This window comes from Anabrus simplex, chromosome 4 (assembly GCF_040414725.1).
Source record: "Anabrus simplex isolate iqAnaSimp1 chromosome 4, ASM4041472v1, whole genome shotgun sequence".
Classification (NCBI taxonomy): Eukaryota; Metazoa; Arthropoda; class Insecta; order Orthoptera; family Tettigoniidae; genus Anabrus; species Anabrus simplex.
Genome location: NC_090268.1, coordinates 407,569,757 through 407,595,760, shown reverse-complemented (window position 1 = coordinate 407,595,760; position 26,004 = coordinate 407,569,757). Strand labels below are relative to the sequence as shown.

At 38.7% G+C, this 26,004-nt stretch overlaps 1 protein-coding gene across 1 annotated transcript in view; it reads left to right on the top strand.

The window, feature by feature from the left end:
- The window catches only part of eEF2 (eukaryotic translation elongation factor 2), a 173,149-nt gene that overhangs the window by 59,820 nt on the left and 87,325 nt on the right, over positions 1-26,004 (top strand). The window contains exon 6 of the mRNA XM_067145871.2: positions 8,980-9,088. Within this exon, the coding sequence (XP_067001972.1) occupies positions 8,980-9,088 (109 nt within the window). The remainder of the gene's footprint in view (positions 1-8,979; positions 9,089-26,004) is intronic.

Here is a 26,004-nt window from a genome sequence, read left to right as displayed (position 1 = left end):
ATCTTTTGCTCTCAACTTTTTGGGAATTCTGCATTCCAATAAAAAACTGCCTAGCTCTTGGTGCTGATAATGCTCCAGTAATGGTAGGATTAAAGAATGGTGTGGCAGGATGTTTGAAGCGGGAAAATAGTAACATAATTATCGTAGGCTGCTCTTGTCACCTAATTAATCTTGCTGCCGAGAAGGGTGCGGCGTGCTTGCCTGTAAATGTAGAGGATAGTATAGTTGATATATTTTATCTGAATAGGAGTGCAAAGAGGAAAGATAAGTTCAGAGAATTTCAGACTTTACACAGCACAGAGATCAGGAAAATTCTGAAGCATGTGCCTACTCGATGGTTATCACTAAGAAGGTGTTTGGATAGGATTTTGCTTCAGTGGGACCCTTTGGTTACATTATTCAGGAGCGAAATTGTGAGTAAGGGTTCTCAGATGTGAACTTTGAAGACTTACAAAATTCCTAAGAACAGTTTAAGTGCAGATGTCTTGTTTGTCTGAAAAGGTTAAGGATTGTCATAACATTTCACCTCGCTCCTCAGTTAAAAGGAAAACCCAGTCATCAGTTTCACTAACAAGAAATGAAACGTGAAGAACGACTCTTCATGTTCCTTTCATCAAATTTACATAAATTTTTTTGCCTTTTTCTCTCAAGTTTTATGGATATCTTTGAGAATCCAAACGTAGCTCTTCAGTCAAGTATGCCGCACGTCCACTTATTGAGGTCAGTTTTGGAGGAACTGTTGAACACCTTGAAGTCTGGGGAAAAGTGCATATTCTTTAAGTCTGTTAGAAAGTGTTTCTCTTCATCGTGTGACTACATGGTACACAAATTTCCATTCAAAGATGAAATTTTAATTAATGCAGAAGTTGCAAATATTTCTGCTATAAGTAAGGCATCCGTTTCTAGCCTTAGATTTTTCATTAATAAGTGTCCGAACATTTTGACTAGTGAAGCGGAACATTTGGATAAAAAACTGATATTCTGCACTCCCAGTTCTGTAACTTTCAGCTCGAAGAAACAGACCTGGCAAAAGGAAGCATTGATGTTCAATGGGCATTGGTAGGTCAGATGAAATCAGCTGATGGTGTACTTTAATATGACACTCTGTAAGGTGATGCTTGCTATTTTATCAATTCCACATAGCAATGCAGAATGTGAAAGGATTTTTAGCAGAGTCACAAAGACAAAAACACAGTTCAGATCCTTGCTGTCTAAAGAAACTTTGGAGAAATGTTTTAACCTTGAAGTCAGTTCAGCAAGGCAAGTGCTTTGAGCAAAAATTTAGTTTCGAGTTTCTGAAGAGGGCTAAGTCAGTTACTGGTGTGTTGAACAACAATTAGTCGTAATGTGATCACCATGTTGAAGGATGAGAAGTCACATGTTCCTACAGTTCCGGTATGTCCAGTATTTAGTAATCACATGTAAATGATGAAAAATATATATATGTAGGCCAAATAGAATTGTTAATGTATTGAATTATAATGAATTTGTACATGTTCTGCCATCAGTGATATGTCGCAGTACGTCGCGATTCGCTGCAAAATTTCTCCTGATTTTTCACTTTTGAAGGTTGGCGTGTCTGTATTAACATTTTTCGCAGTGTATCTGCAGGTACAGTGAAAACTATATGTACCATTTCTAAAGATGAGATGAAAGTATTAAAAGGTGTGAAAAACATGTGAGGACAAATATAAAAACCTTTTTCTCTTGGGCTTATAAAATATGTATACTGAAACGTGTGAAAAACACCGAACAAATATGTAAACCTGCGCATGGGGCCCAATAAAAATATCAAAGTATTATTGCAGATCACACACTTTCTTAAACAAATGTTACTACAAGCCTTTTATTTCGTATGAACGGCTTTTTCAATCAACAGCTGGAACATAACGTTCCCTGCATATTTGCGACCCAACAATGTACCGTAAAACCTCGTTAATTTGAAGTTGTTGGAACTCAAAAATCGGATTTCGAATTAACCGCCAATTCGCAATTCAGAAGTACCAACTCTTGCCGCGTTACAAAATGTTCTAAGGTCCGTTACTGCATGCAGTTAACCTTGACTCACAGTTTGTACCTTTCAAATGCCATGAAAAAAGATCTATTTCCAAAATGTATCCGAGAAGGTGCATTTACAGTTTTCAAATAATGCACTTGGATATCTCACTGGCAAACATAACCTCACGCAACGAAAAAAAAGCGATTCAAAGACGAGGAGAAATCTATGCTGGCTTCCATGTGCAAGTCCTTTATTCATTGGATTACTATACTGTATGCATTTTGGATGCCTTGTATTTATACAGACGATGGCCTTAAAAATCAAACTTTCCTGTGACTCTATCCTTGTACGATTTCTTGCCATGGCACTTCTCTCGTACTCCAGAAATGTAAACACTTGCCGCGTCACAACGTGTTCTAAGACCCTTTAATACATGCAATCACCTCGATTCACAGCTTAAACTTTTAAATGCCATGGAACTATTTCCAAAATGTGTCCAACAAGGTGCATTTACAATGTTCAAATAATGCACTTGGATAAATCACTGACAAACATAACCTCATGCAACGAAAGAAATAAAATCATACAATTCGAAGCCGAGGATAAATTATGCTGGTTCCCCTGTGCAAATGCATTATTTTTTGGATTTCTGTACTGTTTGCATTTTTAGGTGCTTTGTACTGGCATGGAAAGTGCCAGGCGTCCTTAAAACATTGTGGCTTATCAAACTTTCCTATGACGAGGGGATAAAGTTTCTTGCTTCCATGTGCATTGCAACGCACTACAATGACCCTCATCCCCGACCTTTGTACAATTCTTCGGCTGGCACTTTCTCCTTTAAAACCATAAGACCGTTTGGGCTCGCATTAAAATAAAGCAATGTAGTTTCGTCGGCAATGACAATATTGTTCGTTGCCTACGAATTTATTATATGAGCCATGTTTTTTCGTCAACTGTCGGCATCGCCAGTGTTCACGGAGTCTTTTTCCGCACACTGCCTGTTGCGTGATATTACGGCGTTCCTCAAGAGGTTGAATACAAAAGAATTCCGATTTCATTCAATTTAGCAATCATGAAGCGCACTGTAGGCCAACCGAGGTAAGCGTAAGTGCGGAAAGCCACCCTGCCACGTTCCAGAACACGCGTTCTATTATGACGCGGATAAATTTCGAGTTGAAATTACTCTGTAACGTACTATTGTTTTAAACTGTAAAGGCAGTTTCGAATTCAAAGTCTGAATTTCGGTAATGGGGCCTTCATTGTACTTCGAATTAAACAATTTAAATTACATGCAAAACTGTATCTGATGTTTCCAGGAACGAGAGCTTCTTCGAATTAGGCGGGATTTTGAATTAACCGGTTTCGAATTATCGAGGTTCTACTGTACTTTTGTATCTACCCTGCACAACCGTTGGACATAATGCTGGCACTGCAGCATAAGATATTTGAACTTGACATAATGATATCAGTGACTCTTCAAACATAAGAATTGTTTCCTGTTTTTAACATTGCAGCATAATATAATTTTTTTTGGAATATGTGGTATTCATGGGATTCCAGGAAGTTAGACTTTTTTAACTTCAAGAACTGTACCATATGTATATATTTAGACATTAAGCATTACATTTTATTAGAATAGTGGCATTCTTCTTTAATCTTAGTGATGTTTTATTCTGTACAGTCTCTATTGAATAAGCAGATTCATCAACAGCTGACGATGACCTGTTGAACAGGCCGAAACCGGTAATGTTTTAATGTAATTTAAATTATTAGATTCTTAGTATAATAAAGTATTGATTAGGTGGAAAACTCTCATCCTTCATACTTGTGTGGTCAAGCTATCAATATGGACAATGCTGATAGATTATAATACGTATAGTACGGTTAAGTTACGATAGGTGACACAGTTTGGATAAGAAAATAAAACTTTTGCCACAAAATGTGATCCTTGGTACGGTATCGTTTTCCCACTCTGTGCATTCGAAGGTGATGTTTGAATCAATTAGTAATAAAAGAGGCTCGAGTTATTCCACCTTTTTAATGCAAATTAAATTGCGTTTAGTAAGTAAACATTTAATGGGACTAGTTCAGAGCTATTTAAAGGTCATCCTCTGCCATATCGCATGTAGGACAAAGTACAACAAGAACCTAGTCTATCCGGCCCTCATTAATCCGGATCAAAAATAATAAACGTATCTTTTTACTTGTACAGTATTTCTTTTACGGCGTCGACTCTTCTTGAATGTCTTTTCTGCCAAGGATAGTTACGGGCAGGAATTGGAAGTAATTCGGCCACTGTCAATCAAAGCTACTGTCCCGACTTTCCCCTGGAATTGAGAATGGGCAACCGTGGAAAACCATTCCCAGGACGGCTGAGGTAGAATTCGAACCCACGCTCATCTGAATACAACGCACTATTAATTCACTGATGATGAATTTGAAAATGAAATTGGCGCTCCATCAGAAGAAACAATGACTCCTGGAGATGCAACAGTGCAGCTGGACAAACTGATGGCCCATTTAAAATCCTTGACTGAAGCCACACTGGCAGAACTGTTGTTAGTAAAACGTCTTTGTGATCATGCTGCGCGCAAACGCTATACAAATATTAAACAAAAAACTCGCAGATTATTTTAGTGCATAAAACAGTCATAAATGTATGAAAAGTGTTCTTATATTTTTTGTAGAATTGAAAAGCGGTATTAGTGTACAACTTATGTTAATGGCTTATATAACATCTCTGTATTTTTTAGTTTTCTGGATTATCCGGATTTTGGATAGTTCAGATCAGTTCCGGTCCAACTTAATCCGGATAAACGAGGTTCTCGTGTATTTGAAACAGTTGTTTTTTTAAGACTGTCTTAAAACCTATAAGACAGAGCTCGATAGCTGCAGTATCCAGTAATTGGGAAATAGTGGGTTTGAGCCCCACTGTCAGCAGCCCTGAAGGAGGTTTTCCGTGGTTTCCCATTTTCGCACCAGGCAAATGCTGGGGCTGTACCTTAATTAAGGCCACAGTCGCTTCCTTCCCATTCCTAGGCCTTTCCTATCCCATAGTTGCCATAAGACATATCTCTGTCGGTGCAACGTAAAGCAAATAGCAGAAAGAAAAATCTATAAGTTTGTCACTATGAAAAATTGTTTTTTAAATTTCCTGAAAACACATTTGATGTAACAAATTAGTTCACTTTGCTGTAGGAATATATGAGAAGAAGTCAACTCTTCTTCGTAGTGTTCAATAACGTAGATACAATTCAAAATTCGCAGTCTTGATAAGATGAGAAAATAGGCATACGATTGGCACTAGGAAAGTTTTGCATTGCGAGTGAACGCTTAAGACTTTTTCAACGTAATTTCCACCACATTCAATACACTACACCATACGTCAAAACCAGTCACTGAACCAGCTCTGCCACTTTTCTTCAGTTACATTTTCACACTCTTGATCCCATGCTGCCAGAAGCTCCTCGTCGGATGCAAAATGCCGCCCCTTCAGCTTCACTTCTGGGAAGAGTTCGAAGTTGCATGGGGCAAGATCAGGACTGTATGGAGGGTGATCAAGCATAGTCAACCGTGATCTGGCAAGAAAATCCATTGTGACATTAGCACGATGTGCTGGAGCATTGTCGTGATGCAAGAGCCAAGTGTTGAGCCGTGACTTAGGACGGAGCTCCCTGAGAGCCTGGATGACCTGAGGCAGACAAGTCTCACTGTACCACTTTGCAGTAACTGTCCTGTGTGTTTCTAGCACAACCTGAGTCAGGATGCCCCGTTTAGAGAAGAAGAATACTGCAATCATCCTTTTCTTCACTGACATTAACTTTTGCAGTCACAGGAATACCCTCATCTTCAAACAGCCACACCTTGTTTTGGGATTTTGTTGTTACATCATAATAATATAGCCAAGTTTTGTCACCTGTAGTGATGCTATTGACGTTCAAACTGTTTTAGGTTTTTCGGCACCATTTCATTCGAAGTGCCCTTTGTTTCTCTGAAAGCGAATGGGGCACCCGAAGGGAACAAACATTTCTAACATGGAGATGGTCGTGTAGAATTGAATGAATAGCTGGTGCAGGGATGTGGAGGGTCTCTTCTACCTGCCAATATATCAACAGCCTCTCTTGCTGCAAAATTTTCCTCACAGATTCAATGTTTTCCTCAATCTCTGATTCAGACGGTCGCCCAGAACGAGGATCGTCTTCAACCCCGAAATTTCCCCTCTGGAACTCTTTGTAGGAGCTGAAAATTGTTGTCCGAAGTGGACAGTCTTTCCTAACACAGGAGTCATTTCCTCCAGGCACTGGTCAACAGTTAATCCACGAGCAAAATTATAGCGGATAATTGCGCGATATTCACCTTTAGACCCCACTGACATCTTAACTTTCTTTCAATCCCACTGCTTGGTAACAACTGGTGTAAAGGTCACGCCTTGCTGTCTTCTAGACCGGTATTCACCACTCTTTTCATCCGTTACCATAACAGGGATGTCCAGCCAAACGTTTTTGCGTATTGCAAAACTTTCCTAGTGACCTTTGTATATGATTAGTGGTGATGTGGTAGAGGAAAAGTCTTACCATATTATTACTGCGAAGCATAGATGCACTTTAAGCTCATTCATAATCTTGATGAGATGTAGAATTGAGCATATATGCAAAGTATTGCCTTAGTAAAATGTGAGGGGAACAAACATATTATTCCTAATGTATCGACAAGGTGGAAAATCTTCATTATATATCACTCGTCGTGGCAACCGGTTGTACATGCGAGCAGAGAAATGGTGTCCCGGTATAAAGAAAGCATGTTATACCCTCATCTCCACGCTCAACACATTGCTGCAGGTAGACCACCCACTACAAGACTGTTGTGATTGAAATGGGCACAGTGGTAGATGTATAGTTTTATAGACAGCAGGAATGTTTTTGTGATGGATTGTCGTATTGTACAGATACGTGGAACAGGTATTAACGGCATGTTTTCAAAGGGTTCTAGTCTGTATTATGCCAATTTTCAGTTCATGGTTATTAAACACTCATAATTGTACAGTAATTCTGCAGCCGCAAGAAAATACGGGATAGGCCTAACTAAAGCCAATATTCGGCGTTAGCGTGAATACGGATAGCTAAAGGAATGCATTCAGTGGACTGCAACAAGGTCGCTTTAAAGAAGTCTACATGAAATTGTGAGGTATGTGGAGGAAAAATGGGCAGAATGGCCATACCACGGTGCAGTTAACTTGTTAGTTGACCTTCAACGTCCGCGATTAGGCCTATACATCGCTAGCTGCTGAAGCTGGCTGAACCCGGCAAGCCTGACGTGCGTGTAGCAGCCGGTTGTTGCTGACGCTGAGTAAAAGTAGTGGTTTATAGACAGCAAGATTATTTTCCTGATAAATCGTTGTATTGTACAGATGCTAGGAATAGATGTTGCTGGCAAATTTTCAACAGGTTCTCTTTGATATTGTGATGCCAATGTTAGTTAATGGTTATTCAACACATGTAAATATAATGTGCAGCTGGAGAAAAAATTCGGCATCACTAAAGCCAATGTTCGGCGTTGGCGTGAAGACAAAATAATCTATAAATGTGTACTGCACTAGAAAGGCATTCATACAATATTACAAAGTACATTTTAAGCCTGATTTAAACTTTTTTAAGGCAAAAGTGTCGGTCGTATTGCATCCAGGGTTGTCTTGGATGTAATTAAACATACACTTTTACGTAGTATCGGATTTTGAAAATAACAAACAAGTAAGCCGTAATGTGGATATCAACGAAAACTCATGTTTTGAACAAACTGAATTCATTTCACACGGATTTTAATGTGTATTGGGGGTTTTCGCAACTTTTAACAAAAAATCGAATGTAAGGACAATCCGCTATAAGCGAATAATTTTTTTTCGCTATTGCGAATTCTCGCTATAGTGGACTTCTACTCTACTGAAGAATTTTAATATTTCCATACACTGAATGTGGGTTCTGCTCTAAAGTGAATTACGTTAAATTGAGTAAACTTATAAAATTATGTTGCTCTTATTGAATAATTTTTGGGACTTATCTTCCGTTAATTGTGGATTTTTTCCCCCCGTGGTTTCCCATTTTCACACCAGGCAAATGCTGGGGCTGTACCTTACGGCCACGGCCTCGTCCTTCCATCTCCTAAGCCTTTCGTATCCCATCATCGCCATAAGACCTATCTGTGTCGGTGTGACTTAAAACAACTAGCAAATGAATGTGGATTTACGCTAAGTTGAGGTTATACTGTATAAAGATCCAGTAATGCTGCCCTGAGGGACCCCCTCTTAATTGTTTGAGGACCCGTTAATGCTTCACCTGCTCCAATTCTCAAGAGTTCTGTTTTATACAAATTTAGCCACCTGTTCAAAAACTCTTCTATCTAGTCCAATAACAGTTATATTCTACAGCAATCTCCCACGATTTACTCTATCAAAGGCTTGTATTTGTTTGTAGGGATGGACCATTTGACCTTAATCTAAAAGACCTGCTGATCTTGTCGGAATCCTGCAGGTTGAGCCTCACTTGATTAACCTTTCCTAAACTTTAACTAAAGTCTGTCAAACACCTGTTGGTAATTTTGCAAATGTGTCTTAATATAATCAGAAAGAATGCTTTTCCAGAGCTTGCATGCAACACAATCAAGCTATTTGGTAGGTCATTATCGTCTTTCACTGATGTACTGATAAATATGTCTAGTCAATTTGAAATTAATTTGTTTGACTAACAGTCAAATTGCATATATGTTTGCCTATTTAATTAAAGAAAGTGAAGATCCTGTGCCTATCATTGAAAAGTGTTACAATAATGTAAATTTTTGGTAATGACTGGCTGCCAGGATAATGTTCGGAAGGTTTAAGTTGTGTAGGCTGTGAAAATGACTTACCTGCATCTTCTTCCTTTGACATTTGTTCTAAATTCAGGAAGTACATTTCTTGTGTTCATTCCTATCATTTAATTCTGTTGTAGATTATGGGGTGAGAACTTCTTTAACCCTAAGACAAAGAAGTGGGCCAAGCAGAAGGAAGATGACAACAAACGTTCATTCTGCATGTATGTTTTGGATCCTATTTACAAGGTAACGTTCGTTCTGTTGTCTCAGTAATACAGTACTGAATTTTAAAGTTTGTAGAATGCCATGCTTTTATTGACATTGTAGATTCAGGAGGTAGCGGCTTTGATCCCTACTTTCGGCAGCCCTGAACATGATTTTCTGTTTTCCCATTTTCACACCAGGCAGACTCTGGGACTGTACCTTAATTAAATCCATGCTCGCTTCCTTCCCACTCCTAGCCTTTTCCTAGCCCATCGTTGCCATAAGACCTATCCACATCTGTGTGAGATAAAGTGAATTGTATAAAGAAAGTAGATTAAGATCTGTAACAATTGTACGAGGGTAATCCCTAAAATAAGGTCTCCTGTTTTTTTATAAATACAGAACTCTGTTCGTGTGGGTGTCGGTCACAATATTGTGAAGTGTTCAGTTTTCTTGAAACAGTTTGCATGCATTATTGAGTCCAAGAAAGGTGCATTTTTTGCATTTCATACAGTTTGTCAATGTGGCCCTTTTTTTATCAGTATGTTGTAATGAAAAGCTAGGTTTTGGTGGTTAAAGTGGAGGTGATGGTGTGATAAAATGCAGAATGGTTATTTACATCACTCATTTTGGAGCATAATTTACCACTTGTAGATCATGCAAATTGCCTTGTAAAAATATGTTTCCAGACAGTGATATTGCAGAGAAATAACTAAGAAACTACTGCAATTATGTTAGAAGTGGTGAAGAAAGTTAAAATGTGGAAACTTTGAAGAAATAGTCGTTTTCTGTTTCAACAGATGAAGTAAGGAGATTCGAACCTAAATCCCAGATTTATTGTATTTTAACTAGAAGAGACAAAAAGTGAAAGCTGCTTTGTCCCTAGCCTGTACGTGACTCCTCCACCAGTGTGAACGTAGGTGCCCTTCATCTCAGTGTGGAAGAGTGTAATATTCCACTCAGCTATTAAGGTTTGCGTTGTGATAATGCACTGGTAATGGAATGAATAATGGAGTTGCAGGTGTTCAGAAACATGATATGCCTGATTTTGTTATGGATCTTCATGCCATTTCTTAAATTTGGTTGCAGGAAAGGGAGCATCATGCTTGCCATTCCAGATTGATAGTTATTTGGTGGACATACACAACTTTATGCGAAGAAGTATGTAGAGGAAAGAGAAACTGAAACAACTTCAGGAACTGTAAATTGTCAAGGCAAGGATAATTTTACGGCATGTATGAACCCTCAAGCTTTCTGTGGGCAAATGTTTGGAACAGTGCAGTCCTTGCCCTACCTGCTCAACTATGAAGTAAAGTCTGGTAAAACAGGTCAGCTGGGAAGTCTCGAAACTTAACCACTTTTCTAAGTTGCAACAAACTCCAATATTCACCCTCAGGGCAAAAATCTTTTCAGCTGTCCCCTGCTTTTGTACACAAAAAACAACAGTATTCCTTTATGAAGTGCAGTCATCTCGTGAAGAAAGTGTGTTTATATTCCTATCATCAGATTTACATACGGCTTTCTGTTTTTTTTTATCAAATGGTAAACTGGTGTAATTTTGTAGTTAGGTGTGCCTCATCCGTTTACTGAAAGATTGCTGCTGAATGCATGAAAGTATTTAATATCTAAACTTGTACAACCTTTAGTGGTTAAATCTTCTCTTTTGGAAGTTGATTACGACAACCGAGGAAACCAGAAGAAAGCTTGTGACTTGGTCGTCGGTATTTGCACCTCCCAATTTGTAGATCTGAGGCATGATTATTTATTCTCATCAGTTCGAAACATCTGCCAGTGATCGACTTACGGGTTGGCACACCTTTTACAGCATGGCTTTAATGAAAAGGGGTGGCTTCTGCTACACTTACACTACTTGGAAAGAAACCATTTAGAATAGATTCTTACTGTTTGTATTCGAGAACGAAACTAGTTTTAACAATTTCAGAAAGACTGGAATCAAATGCTCTGGATGACAGTAAAGTTAGTCATTTCAAATGAAAGTAGTAATGAAAGTGATCAGGTTTAGTGTGATGGGCCTACTGCTCAACTAACTAATGACTGGCCATTGAGTTCTTTTATACTATATTACATAATACGATAAATAAAACTGTCCAAACCGTATCCCTTTTCTCTGCGGGGTTGTGTATGAAGTGAAATCAGTCTTTGTAGTGAGTTTTTATTACTGGACTTCTTTATACCCAGAAGTCGCTGCACGAAATGAGAGACTATCGCATATTTAATCCTCTTTTTGGTGGTTTTAAAAGCTGGAACAGACTTGAACACTACAGATTGCAGTGGTTTAGATATGTCACTTTACAAAGGAAAAATTAAGTGTATCCTAATTTAATACAAAACATAATTCCATCATTAGATAAAGCAATAAAATTCAAACTTGTTTAGACTCGTTTGAGCCATCTTCCATGAAATAAGAGGAGGTTAAAGTAATCTACATAATACAAGCTAAAAATGAGCTACAAACATAATGACATACCTGCCAACTTTCCCGATTTAGGCATGAGACTCCCAATTTTCGACATTGTTTCCCGCTAAGTAATTAAAAGAAATAAGTTTCATAATGATAGATCCGTATTGAACTGTGATTACAATAGAGTAAAATAATATATTATTATTGGTCCACCTTTTCAATACAAAATGAAAATTACATAGGGACTAGTTTCGACCTAATAATAGGTCATCATCAGCCTGAAGTAAATTAAAGCGTAAATATCGAAGAAAACATAAACAATGTAAACATAAGTACAGTCTTTTTAAAGGTACATACCATGTGGGAAGTTGAGTAGAGATATATTAAAATTAATAACTCTTCCAATTGACGAAGTACTGAGCGGAAGTTATGTAAAGTTCGGTGCGCCGTATATTATAAAAGACCACTGTGCACTAAATGATGTAATAAAGAAGCATAGTAGGTTGAATGCTGGCTTCTTCTTAGCTGTTGTATATTCGAAGAAGATTACGTCGTATTTTATAAGGTATTGATAGACTCTATTGTTTCCCGCCTCCCAATTATTCTATTATTTCTCCCGATTGTAGCTTATTTTTTGTTGAACTAAAAAACTTTTTTTTTTTCAAATCCCGCCATTTCAGCATTGTACGCAAGTGGGCGGAAGTCTTTCGCTCATTGCCGCTTTCAAATTAAATATCGACGTTTATTAATACGAGAAATGCGCGCGAATGTGCGATGTTTATTGAAACCTGAATATCACTACGCGTATTTTGATCGTCAGTCTCTCGACACATGCTACGTTCGTGTTCGTTCACATCAGTCTAAGTCGATTCTAGAGACTAGTCGCTAGGTTTGAAGTTTTTTAATAAATTAGTGACAGAATTTTCTGGAGATTTTAGGAGCTATTTGGAGACAATTCTGGCGAATTTAAATTTATTACTATAAAAAATTGTATTGCGGGCACGTAATGCAATATATTCTATGCACTTGCTAAGTAATGGCATCTACAGTAAATGCACGACTGGTTCACACATGTGGAGCATGAGTTCATACTATTTTCGGAAGAATTATCAGAGACCGAACATTCACTCGCATACTTCCTGTGAGGGACTAGGGATGTGTAATTTTCAACCTTGTAGCATCGCATAGCAACAGTCGTGTTTTCAGACAATAAGTATTATAATATACCATAGTACTCCTGTATTTCGGGTTTGAGCAATTGTATCTCCTGATTCCTCCCGATTTTTCCTGATTTTCATATCCAAATCTCCTGATTTTTGGTTTTGCAAAGTTGGCAGGTATGTAATGAAGGAACAAGACAAAACAAGAGACGTGATGGAAATAAAAACAATACCAATTTACAATATTTACATCACTAGATGGAGCGATAAATAACTTGCTGAGACATATTCAGTGAAAAAATGTTAATATAAAACATAATTAAATCCCGAAAGTGTGCTGAAACTAAGAAGAAAATAAAATAAATGATACAGATGGAAACGAAACAAACCGGGCGAGTTGGTCATGCGCGTAGAGGCGCGCGGCTGTGAGCTTGCATCCGGGAGATAGGTTCGAATCCCACTATCGGCAGCCCTGAAGATGGTTTTCCGTGGTTTCCCATTTTCACACCAGGCAAATGCTGGGGCTGTACCTTCATTAAGGCCACTGCCGCTTCCAACTCCTAGGCCTTTCCTATCCCATCGTTGCCATAAGACCTATCTGTGTCGGTGCGACGTAAAGCCCCTAGCAAAAAAAAAAAGAAGCAAGTGGTAATGGTGAGGTTGCGGACCTCTTAGTCTAAACATTTAAGTTTGATAGCAATTCAATAACAAGACGAAATAACTATGTTGAAAATTCAGACCGACAGTCTGTAAAAACATGAATGGCTAGGAGGGGAGCGAAAAAGCTTGAGAAACCAAGTTTGAGAGGAGACAACGTGCCAGGTGAAATGTGATAAGTGATGGAAAAACGCCAATGAATTTAAAATTTTAGAATAGCAGCATTCTCAATTTCTCGAAGATTGTTTGCGATGTTAGCTATGTGTATTTGCCTCATTTTAAATGGATCGGAGGGCAGCGACAAAATTGAGAAGCTGTGTTAGAGAAGTAACCGGTGCATGATAAAACTATAAGTGACCATAGTGGAAACCGTCAATGAAGTGAAGTGTGTGATGGTGATGGAATACAAGGCAAAGATTTCTGGAAAAGGTGTGCTTTAAAAAGGCAGGTCCCTGTAAAAACTTTACATAGGAATTTTTTTTACTGTACTACAGTAGGCATGGTTTCACTGTAGCCATTTTTTTTAAATTTTAATACCAGATTTTCAATGATGATATTCACACAGACCTGTTCTGTATTGTTTGATGACAAAAATATAGCTGAGGATTCTGGTATTAGATACTCATTGAAAGGTGTTTGTGGTGGGTTTAACATGAGGACTGCACTGGTTAGCAGTCTTTGTATATCCCAAGTGCACGTACATTTCGTGGCTTAATGTAAATTTGTGATGTACATGTTCTGTAAGATATTTATCACACACAAATAGGGACCTGAATATTTGGCATCTATTTTCCTTTAAATTGGCATTTATTTTTGCATAATTAGCATCTATTGGGTGGGGGATTCAGGCCTTCACAACTTCATTAATGATACATTTGACTTTTACATTTTAGGCGTACAGAAAAAAACAGTTACTTCTGTCTGTAATAACTGTACTGGTACTACGAATCACATTGTTGGTGTCCACAATATCTGTGACAAAATTTTCATGTTCATATTGAACAGCAGTCACGGCATGCACATCACACTTCTCTTTTTGTTTTGACACACATTAAATTTTCGTGAAAGAATCATAACCCCTCCTTATTTCACGACATGGAATTATTGTAAATCCCTGGCTTTTTTGAATGCTGGTTTCTTTCCCAGTGTTCTAAACCACTTGTCTAATATAAAAAGTGTGGTATGGCTTCACATTGTTTTGTGATTGGGATCACTGTCGTTTAGTGTAGCAAATAGCACGCCCACCAAGATGCATGGCTAGTGCATACTGTGGAGGCCACTGCGTCGGCTAATGGATTGCACTAGCCATGCAATCCATTAGCCGACGCAGTGGCCTCCACAGTATGCACTAGCCATGCATCTTGGTGGGCGTGCTATTTACCAACTGCTGAACCCAGTTTAGCACACTAGGGCAAAATGCTGACAACCAGGAATGAGTTAGCTGGAAAAATGATATTGTCCAATAACGGACCATTTATTTTGGTATTGCACACTCCAGTTCCGTGAGAAAGATTTCTGCATCCATTGTATCATTTCTCAGCCATGATTCAACTGTAACAATATCTGGTATTAATTTATATTTAATTTATTTATTTTGTTTGTGGGTTACTGTAGTCGCGTCCTAGTTCGTGAACCATGGGCAACAGCTGAGTGGCCTAGTAAGTGGTCCTGAGAGTCGGGATACCAGTTGCTGTGGAATGGGAGTGGGCATCTCGGACATATTCTGAGTCGTGGCCCTCCTTGTGCTCAGGCGGCTAGGACTATACGATTCACCGGTGGTCCATAACCCGTTAGAGGAGAGATCCTCACTTGGACTATGTGCAAGTAGGGCAGCATCCTGCTTCATGAATTTACCGAGCTCAGAACACTTTAAGAAAGCCTCGGACCTATGGGAGCAATGGAATCCCACTCCCATTTGACAGGCGAGGGACTCCTTGGAAACAACTTGGCGAACGAAATGGAATTCGATGGGGAGCTATCAATATTAATGGGGCTTATGGAAGAAAGAAGGTAGAACTGGCTGACTCAGCAAAGAGGATGCATCTGGATGTGCTAGCAGTAAGTGATATTCGGGTAAGGGGAGATAATGAGGAAGAGATAGGAGATTATAAAGTGTACTTGACGGGTGTTAGAAAGGGAAGGGCAGAGTCTGGGGTAGGGCTCTTTATCAGGAATACCATTGCACGCAACATAGTTTGTTAGGCACGTAAATGAGCTAATGATGTGGGTAGATTTGTCAGTGGGAGGAATTAGGACAAGAATTGTGTCCGTGTATTCACCATGTGAGGGTGCGGATGAGGATGTAGTTGACAAGTGATATGAAGCATTGAGTGACCTCGTGGTCATGGTCAACAGCAAGGATAGAATAGTGCTAATGGGCGATTTCAATGCGAGAGTTGGGAATAGAACTGAAGGATACGAAAGGGTTATTGGTAAATGTGGGGAAGATATGGAAGCTAATGGGAATGGGAAGCGTTTGCTGGACTTCTGTGCTAGTATGGGTTTAGCTGTTACGAATACATTCTTCAAGCATAAGGCTATTCACCACTACACATGGGAGGCTAGGGGTACCAGATCCATAATAGACTATATCTTAACAGACTTTGAATTCAGTAAATCTGTTAGGAATGTAAGTTTTGCGTATTTTTTGCTGATACAGACCACTATCTGATCTGTAGTGAACTAAGTATCTCTAGGCCTAGGGTAGAGAAAGTGAAATCTGTCTCCAAACGAATAAGGGTAGAAAGTCTCCAGGACGAGGAAATTAGACAGAAGTACATGGATATGATTAGTGAGAAGTTTTGAACAGTAGACAGTAAGCAGGTTCAGGATATAGAAAGTGAATGAATAGTATATAGGGATGCTGTAATAGAAACAGCAAGGGAATGCCTAGGAACAACTGTGTGTAAAGATGGGAAAAGGTGAACATCTTGGTGGAATGATGAAGTGAGAGCAGCCTGTAAACGTAAAAAGAAGGCTTATCAGAAATGGCTCCAAACAAGGGCCAAGTCAGACAGGGATTTGTATGTAGATGAAAGAAACAGAGCGAAACAAATAGTTGTTGAATCCAAAAAGAAGTCATGGGAAGATTTTGGTAATAACCTGGAAATGCTAGGTCAAGCAGCAGGGAAACCTTTCTGGACAGTAATAAAGAATCTTAGGAAGGGAGGGAAAAAGGAAATGAACAGTGTTTTGAGTAATTCAGGTGAACTCATAATAGATCCCAGGGAATCACTGGAGAGGTGGAGGGAATATTTTGAACATCTTCTCAATGTAAAAGGAAATCATCATGGTGGTGATCCCAACAGCCAAGCTCATGGGGAGGAGGAAAACGATGTTGGTGAAATTATGCTAGAGGAAGTGGAAAGGATAGTAAGTAAACTCCATTGTCATAAGGCAGCAGGAATAGATGAAATTAGACCTGAAATGGTGAAGTACAGTGGGAAGGCAGGGATGGAATGGCTTCATAGAGTAGTAAAATTAGCGTGGAGTGTTGGTAAGGTACCTTCAGGTTGGACAAAAGCAGTAATTGCACCTATCTATAAGCATGGGAACAGGAAGGATTGCAACAACTATCGAGGTATCTCATTGATTAGTATACCAGGCAAAGTATTCACTGGCATCCTGGTAGGGAGGGTGCGATCAGTCGTTGAGAGGAAGTTGGATGAAAACCAGTGTGGTTTCAGACCACAGAGAGGCTGTCAGGATCAGATTTTCAGTATGCACCAGGTAATTGAAAAATGCTACGAGAGGAATAGGCAGTTGTGTTTGTTTCGTAGATCTAGAGAAAGCATATGACAGGGTACCGAGGGAAAAGATGTTCGCCATACTGGTGGACTATGGAATTAAAGGTAGATTATTAAAATCAATCAAAGGCATTTATGGTGACAATTGGGCTTCAGTGAGAATTGATGGTAGAATGAGTTCTTGGTTCAGGGTACTTACAGGGGTTAGACAAGGCTGTAATCTTTCACCTTTGCCGTTTGTAGTTTACATGGATCATCTGCTGAAAGGTATAAAATGGCAGGGAGGGATTCAGTTAGGTGGAAATGTAGTAAGCAGTTTGGCCTATGCTGACGACTTGGTCTTGATGGCAGACTGTGCCGAAAGCCTGCAGTCTAATATCTTGGAACTTGAAAATAGGTGCAATGAGTATGGTATGAAAATTAGCCTCTCGAAGACTAAATTGATGTCAGTAGGTAAGAAATTCAACAGAATCGAATGTCAGATTGGTGTTTCAAAGCTAGAACAGGTCGATAATTTCAAGTATTTAGGTTGTGTGTTCTCCCAGGATGGTGATATATTAAGAGAGATTGAATCAAGGTGTAGTAAAGCAAATGCAGTGAGCTCGCAGTTGCGATCAGCAGTATTCTGTAAGAAGGAAGTCAGCTCCCAGACGAAACTATCTTTACATCGGTCTGTTTTCAGACCAACTTTGCTTTACGGGAGCGGAAGCTGGGTGGACTCAGGATATCTTATTTCTTGAGTTAGAAGTAACAGACATGTAAGTAGCGAGAATGATTGCTGGTACAAACAGGTGGGAACAATGGCAGGAGGGTACTCGGAATGAGGAGATAAAGGCTAATTTAGGAATGAACTCGATGGATGAAGCTGTACGCATAAACCGGCTTCAGTGGTGGGGTCATGTGAGGCGAATGGAGGAGGATAGGTTACCTAGGGGAATAATGGACTCTGTTATTGAGGGTAAGAGAAGTAGAGGGAGGCCAAGACGACGATGGTTAGACTCGGTTTCTAACGATTTAAAGATAAGAAGTATAGAACTAAATGAGGCCATAACACTAGTTGCAAATCGAGGATTGTGGCGACGTTTAGTAAATTCTCAGAGGCTTGCAGACTGAACGCTGAAAGGCATAACAGTCTATAATGATAATGTAATGTAATTTATTTATTTACATAGTTTACGCCCACATTGGAGCACTTAAATCAATCCATATACACTACAGTCTTCACAATATTAGTTGTAATGTTTTCTCAACTTCCTCTTCCCTTCCCAGAACTTCATTTATTCTGACGTGGCCACCTTCTCTTCATGGTGTACTGTTTTCGTTTGACTGGTTTTAACTTTAGTCTTGTATCTCTACTTCTCAGAATCCTCTTCTCTTTTCTCTCTACAATTTGTTTCATTGTTATATTCAGCTCTTCTAAATCATTCTGGACCTTAAAAAACCAGTGGTTCTTGGTTTTACTTTTCCGAAAGAAATTGAATAATTGTTTCAATAGTCTGGTGTCTGGTAGTCTTACTATGTGGCTGAAAAAGGCAATTCTCCTTTTTCGCATTGTATCCACAACTGATTCATTTTCCCGATAGACTATTTCATTAGGCAGCAGTCTCCATTGTCCATTTACTTGATGTTTTTTATTGATGATTGTAAGTATATATCTGTTAAATTACTTAATTCTATTCCTTTCTTTACAATACTTCTACAGTCCAGCAGTAACATTTTTGTCATCCCTACTTGACCTCCAGTTCCCTGTTCCCTTATTGCCGCTCCCTAGGCCACAAAGTTTCCCTGAATGTACCTCCCTATAACCATTCTAAACAAATTTTGTAACTTATATGTACCACTGCAGTTTAAGTGAAGGTCATCTGATCGCAGATCTCTATCCCCTACCCGCCCATTAGGATTTAGATATCTCACTCCCAGTTTCCCACATACCCACTCCATAGTGTCATTTAAATCCCCAGTCATCTTCCAGTCAGTATCCCTCCTACACAATATTCCACTGATAACAATCTCTGCTTCCTTAAACTTTACCAATGCAACACTATCCTGGTTCCCTTTCCTCTACACACTTTCCCTACATGTCTAACAATAGAATCCCCCATGACCAGAGCCTCAATCCTACCCACCTCATTTGATCCCCTCCCCTCCTGGTCAGTCCCATCTTTCCTCACAGCTGCAGAAGTTACTTAGTCCTCCCTTTTTTCCATCCGTTATTACACTTTCCTCGCTTACTTTTTGTTGAACTCTACCGTCTTGCATTTATTGTCGTTCATGAGGAGCATAGGGATGATTTTGAGCGGTATTTCATCTTTTAGGGGTTTGACAATCATGAATTTGATTCGTTTTTGTTCGAGATGGTTACGTAGATAACCGGTATCACTCTGGGATGTGGTCTTCTGGACAACTATAGTTTGTCCTTGTTTTATTGTTAAGCACTATTATGCATTCTTGGCTGCTTTGATCAACAATAGATCGTTAGTAGGTTGTCAGAAGATTTGTTTTTGTGTAATACGGTGGCCAGGTATTGTTTTGGAAGACTTAAAATTGCAACCAATGCAAATTAAGTGTATTTATATACACTATTGCCCCTTTGTAAACACTTGTATAAACCTGTTTCTTCATGTAGTATGTCTAATGTTATCATAGTTCTGTCATCTTTACTGATTTATTTTCTAATCATGAATGATAATTTTCATTTGGCGCAAAGATGTTATTCGTGAGAAGTTTGCAACATGCGTGAAGTGCGAAAGAGCGGAATGATGGAATTTATAAATAAAAGCATCTGTAAATCTTAGATTTCTTTATATTTTAGTAATTAGACTAATGTAGTAATTTTTAGGATCACCATGCTCTCTTGGGGGAGCAGTTTTGTTCCCTTTATGGATGCCCTGAGTTTGATTGTTACTATTACTGGCATTTACAAACGCACTTACGAATGATCAAGTGATCTGGGATGACTTAGATTGAGAGTTATAGTTTTCTTGGAAGCAATGGGCTTGCTAAGGAACATTCAGCTTCGTTGAGAATCTGTGAAATTCGATTCAAGGACGGGGTGATATGAGCATTGTTCTGGGTCGTGGCTTACGAGGGTAGAGTTTGATGACAAGGCACGCTGATTCAACCCAGGCTTGACATTTATATACCTTTTTATGTTTGTTTTTTCTTCTGTTACAAGCGAGGAGGAGAAATCTGTAGAGCTATAGAAGAAACAAAGGTGTACTTGTAACTTGAAATGGGCTGGCTAACTCTGTATTTATATGGAATTGTTCAATATAAATGTTATCTTTTATGATTAATGTATACTTTTATACATAACAATTTTATAATCATTTAGTATCTAATTACCCTAGAAACAGTAACTGGTTACGTATGTAACCACTGTCCCCTTGTGTATCGGCTGGGTACTTAAATGGATAGTGGTCACTTAAGTAACCACATATAATTTGATCATTTTTTGGCCAGAAATATTTGTATGGACTAAAAATTGGTACCGATACTCAGAATTCATTATTGTGGAAGCCATAAAGTTAAAAAAGAAACCAAAAGTTGAAACAATAGTTTTCAGCCTTTAAAGTGTCTTCTAAAGGGCATGTAAACTTACTCGATAGGAGTTGGATTACCTTTGCTTTGTGTAGGTCATATGAGCAAGAGAGAATCAGACTGCGAATGTATTTATTTAAACCATACTTACCAGGCAAATATTTCTCACAAAAGGTTCTCAAGTTTCAGCTTATTGTTTCATTTTCAAGTTTTTCTAAGGGAATATTTGTTTTTGCAAATACTTCAATAGTTTTTTTTATGAAGTCTTCATGATGCTCTGTTTGACACCCTCTAGTCCAGGACCTCTCAAACGCTCAAAATCTTGCGCGTGCAAATAGAGACGCAAAGACTCCGTGCACTGTGGCATTGTTCCAACTCGCTTGGCTCGTATGGTGTAGTGCGCTGAGAGCGACAAAGCGTTCGGTGATGGACGGCTTGTTTATCAGTGAAATAGATAAGCGCAAGACAACATAATAATGGAGCAACCTGTTTCGAAGAAAGCAAAGACTTCCGAAAGTCCATTTCAATCGAACTGGGAACTTTCGTATTTCTTTGTCAGTCGTGTCCGTGGGACAAGTTAATCAAAAAGATCTATTTTCCAATACAAAAGCTTTGATCAAATTCTACGAGAATTTGTCGAAGGCAGATTTTCCTAAGCTGCATCGAGAAGCAGCTAAGATTATTTCTATGTTTGATTCCACATGCATATATGAAAGGCATTTTTCCTGCTTTGACTTGTACGAAAACTAGATTGTGTGCAAGTAGGCCTATTTCTGATTGTAATTTAAAGGTCTCAGATATGCTGTCAGCCGGTCCCTTGTTCTGGGCATAACTGGTATCGTAAAGATAAAGGAAAAGAAGAGCTAGAAATTGTCTGCTCACACCAAATTGAAAGAAGAGTGTTTTAACGCTGGTAACATGGTGCCTTACAGTAGTGTCACCGCACATAAACATTTCGCAGTGAGGGGAGGATCAGCGGGGAAGGTGGAGAAGGCGAAGACAACCAGAACAGGTGAGCCAGGTGTAGGGGAAGTGGAGTGGGGGTTTGCACTCTGGTCAACCTAGTGAAGTCGCCTCCTGCACCTTGCGCCCGTGTACTGCATAGTGCATGCACCTTGAAAGGCTCTGCTCTAGTCTTTCAATAAGAGGTTTGTTTGGGTTCAGAAACTGTAGCCCATTCTCGTCATCTCGCAACGTGTTTTTCCGTTATAACATGTTTCTGAATATTGCCCCTGTCCCGCCCAACGCGGCAGTTACAATATTTGCAATATACCATTGAGTCGGTACAGTAAAACTCGTGAATCACACATTTGTGATATTTTTGAGTTTTGGGTCACAATTCGCATTTTGTCGCACTTTCATTTACGCACAAGAATTATTTTATTTCACATTAAAATTACCATAGGCATAGATTCGGTATGAAATTAAAAAATTTGCACTTATGGCAAATGCAATTTTTTCCTGGTCCTTACATGTAGAGTTCTATAAGTCTTTTACCGTATTTACGCGAATAGTCCCCACATATATATATTTTTAAAATTTTGAGGCACGAAATTGGGGTGTGGGTTTTATTTGCGTCAGGGTCGGTACACGCCCCAGGCTCGCCTATTTTGATGTTGAGTTTACAATTATGCTTCACGCAACCGCAGGTGGAAGAAAACTGTCCTCATGTCATATTTAAATGGAAAATAATTCTGACTTTAAATTCTAAACTGCCTTTATATTTTTTTAAATAGTATTTTACGGAGTAATTTAAATTCAAAATTTCTCTGAGTCACGATAGTCTTCCGGAATGTGCAGTGGTAGCTTTCCGCACTTTTGCTCACTTCAGTTGTGTCTATGGTGTGTTTCATAGTTGAAGTTTGAGTGAAATCTCAATTCTTCTGTATTCAGCATTTTAAGGACAGAATATCACGTAGCGGGCAGTGTGCAGAGAAGCAGAATCCATAAAAACTGGCAATGCCAGCAGTTGGTGGAAAAGCATGGCTCATAATTATAATCAGTTCGTATGCACCGAACAACATTGTCAATGCCGATGAAACTGCATTTTTTTAAAATGCAGAGCCCAAACGGACTTGTTGTACTGTACTGTGTTACAGTGCAGACGGGGGTGAGAGAGAGATATCCTACAGGCTTAATCCACTCATAAACTTGTCCCAGTCTCATTTTTCACAAATTTCCCTTTTATTATATCCTCTTGGAGTCCTGAGAGAAAATTTTATGGATTCTTGAAAAAAAAATTATTGGTCTGTATGAGACAGAAGAAAAGGGATAATGGTTTTAAAAAAATAATCGTGATATTACATTTTGTGCTACAGTAGGTATCATATTGGATACCTCAGGACTCGAGTAAGTAAATTTGGTAATAACTAGCAAATAACGTATTTCATAATTATAGCACATGACAATATACCTTTTACACTAAATATTGACCAGACATTAAAAATGAGGTCAAATAATACAATTATTTAGAATATAAAAGTAAATTATTTGCTTTTAAAATTAAAAATTCAGGTCGGACATTATTTATTGCAAAATGATGAAATAAATGTCACCCTCTGATGTTCGAAGAAGTTTACATTTTTCTGTAGTAATACGCACTGGAGAAATTACACTAAATTACAGCAGACAGGAACATGAGGTGACACACTACAACTAATTAGTACCAGAAACAAAAGTAAAATATTTAAAAATTATTGTAAATTAGGCTTAAAAAAGGATAATACTTTTGCCAGAATTGTGAATATACTGTAACTACACACTTCACCCTTCACATTTTTAGCACAGCTTAGAAAATTAATAATTTACACACTAAATTGTGAAACCTGCCTAATTACATTTCTCTCTACACTTGTATTTCTTGTGAAAGTCCATGAAGCAGTTACGAGCAGAGCTAAAACACAAGAATACTTTACATGTGGTGCAACGTACAAATGTCAGACTTTTACATCCTGGATTTCTACATTTGGACCTGTTTTTATGCTCTTTATCAATCATTTGGGGCAAATGCTGGGCAGTATATAATCTCATCTTTGAGGATGGCAAGACTGTTGGTGCTCTTGGTCTCTTCCTTTCAGGAGTTGCTTCATCTTCATTTTCCTCATTTTCAAGGATCAGTTTCTTCATATTCAAATTTTCAGCTATATCCAGCTTGAAAAGATAGTATGTAAGAATATCCTTCGTACGCCATCCATTTTCTATTGCAGCCTGACGATACTCTAAACAAGATGCAGCAATAACAAAATCAAAAAAATGGTGAATTACCCTCACGGTTCACTTTTTTTGTCCTAGACTTCATGCCATATTCTCCTGTTACCCTGTTCAGTAAGTCCACCCCACCCATATTAAGGTTATACATTTTCACCAAATAAGGTCTTGGATCACTCATGTACTGTCCATGCTTTTTTGCCCAACGTCAACATTGCTCAACTGGTTCTGCACCTAATTCTGTTGGTGACATAAGATGACATAAAGACAGGCTTGTTATTGAACCATTTAACTACTGCGACTTTATTATCCTTTCTTACAACCTTCTAAAAGCTATCCCGTTTTCGTTCCTCTGAAACTGAATTATCGTCTATCACCTTCAGGTTATTTCTCAGTAAATAAAACCTGTCACGAGATATAGCATCAGCAATTAGTGGATACCTTGTTTTTCTTTCCTAGCACATTCTTAGCCTGGGAAAACCTGAGAGTGAAGCAACTAGACGGGTTCCCTGAAGTTTCCAGATATAATCTGCTGTACAATCTAATGATTTGTCTGTAGACCTACTTGCTAATTTTCATTACAAATATACTTCATAGTAGTGATGTTTTCTTTATCATGTCAGGCAATGCAGCTATATCCGTAAATTTACACGTTAATATTTACCTCGCAAAGGGATATGAAATGTTTGTTTATGCCTACGTTACTCTTTTGGTGGAAGGACATTTTTTTCCTTTTCTAAATGAGCCTTTCTAAAATTAGGGTGCTGTAATAATTCGTTTAAGTACGGTATCTTGAAGGACCACCACCATCAGTTTCACTGGTGTGGTGTGTTTTTTCATGTATGTGCAGAAACAACGAACTTCTTATATCTTTTAAGTTTGACTTTCATTTTTGTGGTCCCCCCTCTCATTTCATCTCAGTTTTAGTGTACTAGTAGATGGTTTTCAGTAGCTGTTATGTCGATGTAGCTAAAGTTTGTTCCTCATTATTAGGGCGCATCAGAGTTTTGTGCGAGATTACTGAATTACCTTCATACTTTACCAGGTAGTGACTCAGAAGAAATGTTTAAAATCCTGTGAGCTGGGTGACAAACATGACACAGAATATGAACTGCACAAATCAGGTCAAGGCAAATAGTCATTTAGAAGATGAGTATACAGAATCTGTTCCAACAGTTAGAAGATCCAGTACCTCTAGGCCCAGTTCCACTAACACCACAGGTTTCCAGCTCACAACAGAGGATGATTGCCCAGTTGTACTTCCTCTTAAAACTGTAACCACCACCACTCTCAACAAAGGTTGGAAACTTAAAATTTCATGTCTATCTTGATCTCTGCATGCTGTAGAAAGTTGTGAGACTGCCGCTGGTGGAACGGTGTGATCGCGAATTCTACCACAACATGCACCTGGAAGTTTTGGGCATCACAGTGTGCTGGCAGAAACTCCATTACCTACTTGTCATACTAAGAAAATTACTGTCGCAATTAGTTGAAATTACTAGACTGCTGATACAGTAATATTCTACCAAATATTTTTAAAAAACTGTTCAGAAATTAGAGGCTGGTGAGTTCTCCAAGACATCATGTGGGGTACTAAGAGATTGACAAGTTAGAAGCTGCTATAGGCATAATGTTTGCAAGTGGCGTGCATTGAGGAAAAAAATATACCCGATCTGAGAGACTCAAGACAGATGCCTGACACTCGGAATGGTGATGCATTCAGTTTTTGTATGATTGTCCATCTAGAGTTAAGAGTTTATCGTAGCTCTTATGGCACCAGTGTTGCCGTGTCTAGCGAGTGTAGCAGGGCAGCTGTTGTAGAGCATTCGACACGAGTAATACAGCCCGCTTCTGGACCAGGTGTCGGCAAGCTCCTCATCCGATCCTTTGCGACATAATCTGAACCCTTTTACTAGAATTCTCGCAAAAATGACAATTTGGTAAAACGGTTTTTATTAAAGACTGAGTTATTCCGTAAGAAATGAAGAATCCGAGGATAGTAATTGATTTACATAAGAATGTTTAGAACGGATTTTAAATTCTGCAACAATTTACTACTTATTTACATTGTAATTTTAATTACGTATGGCATGGCTGACAAAACTCAAATGACATGAAAGCTAACACGTGTTATCAGTTAGATATAGATCAAGTTTAATACGTAATATGGCAGTATATGCTCGGTCAGCCTTGGTCTGTGACAGAATACAAATTATGTTGCAGCGA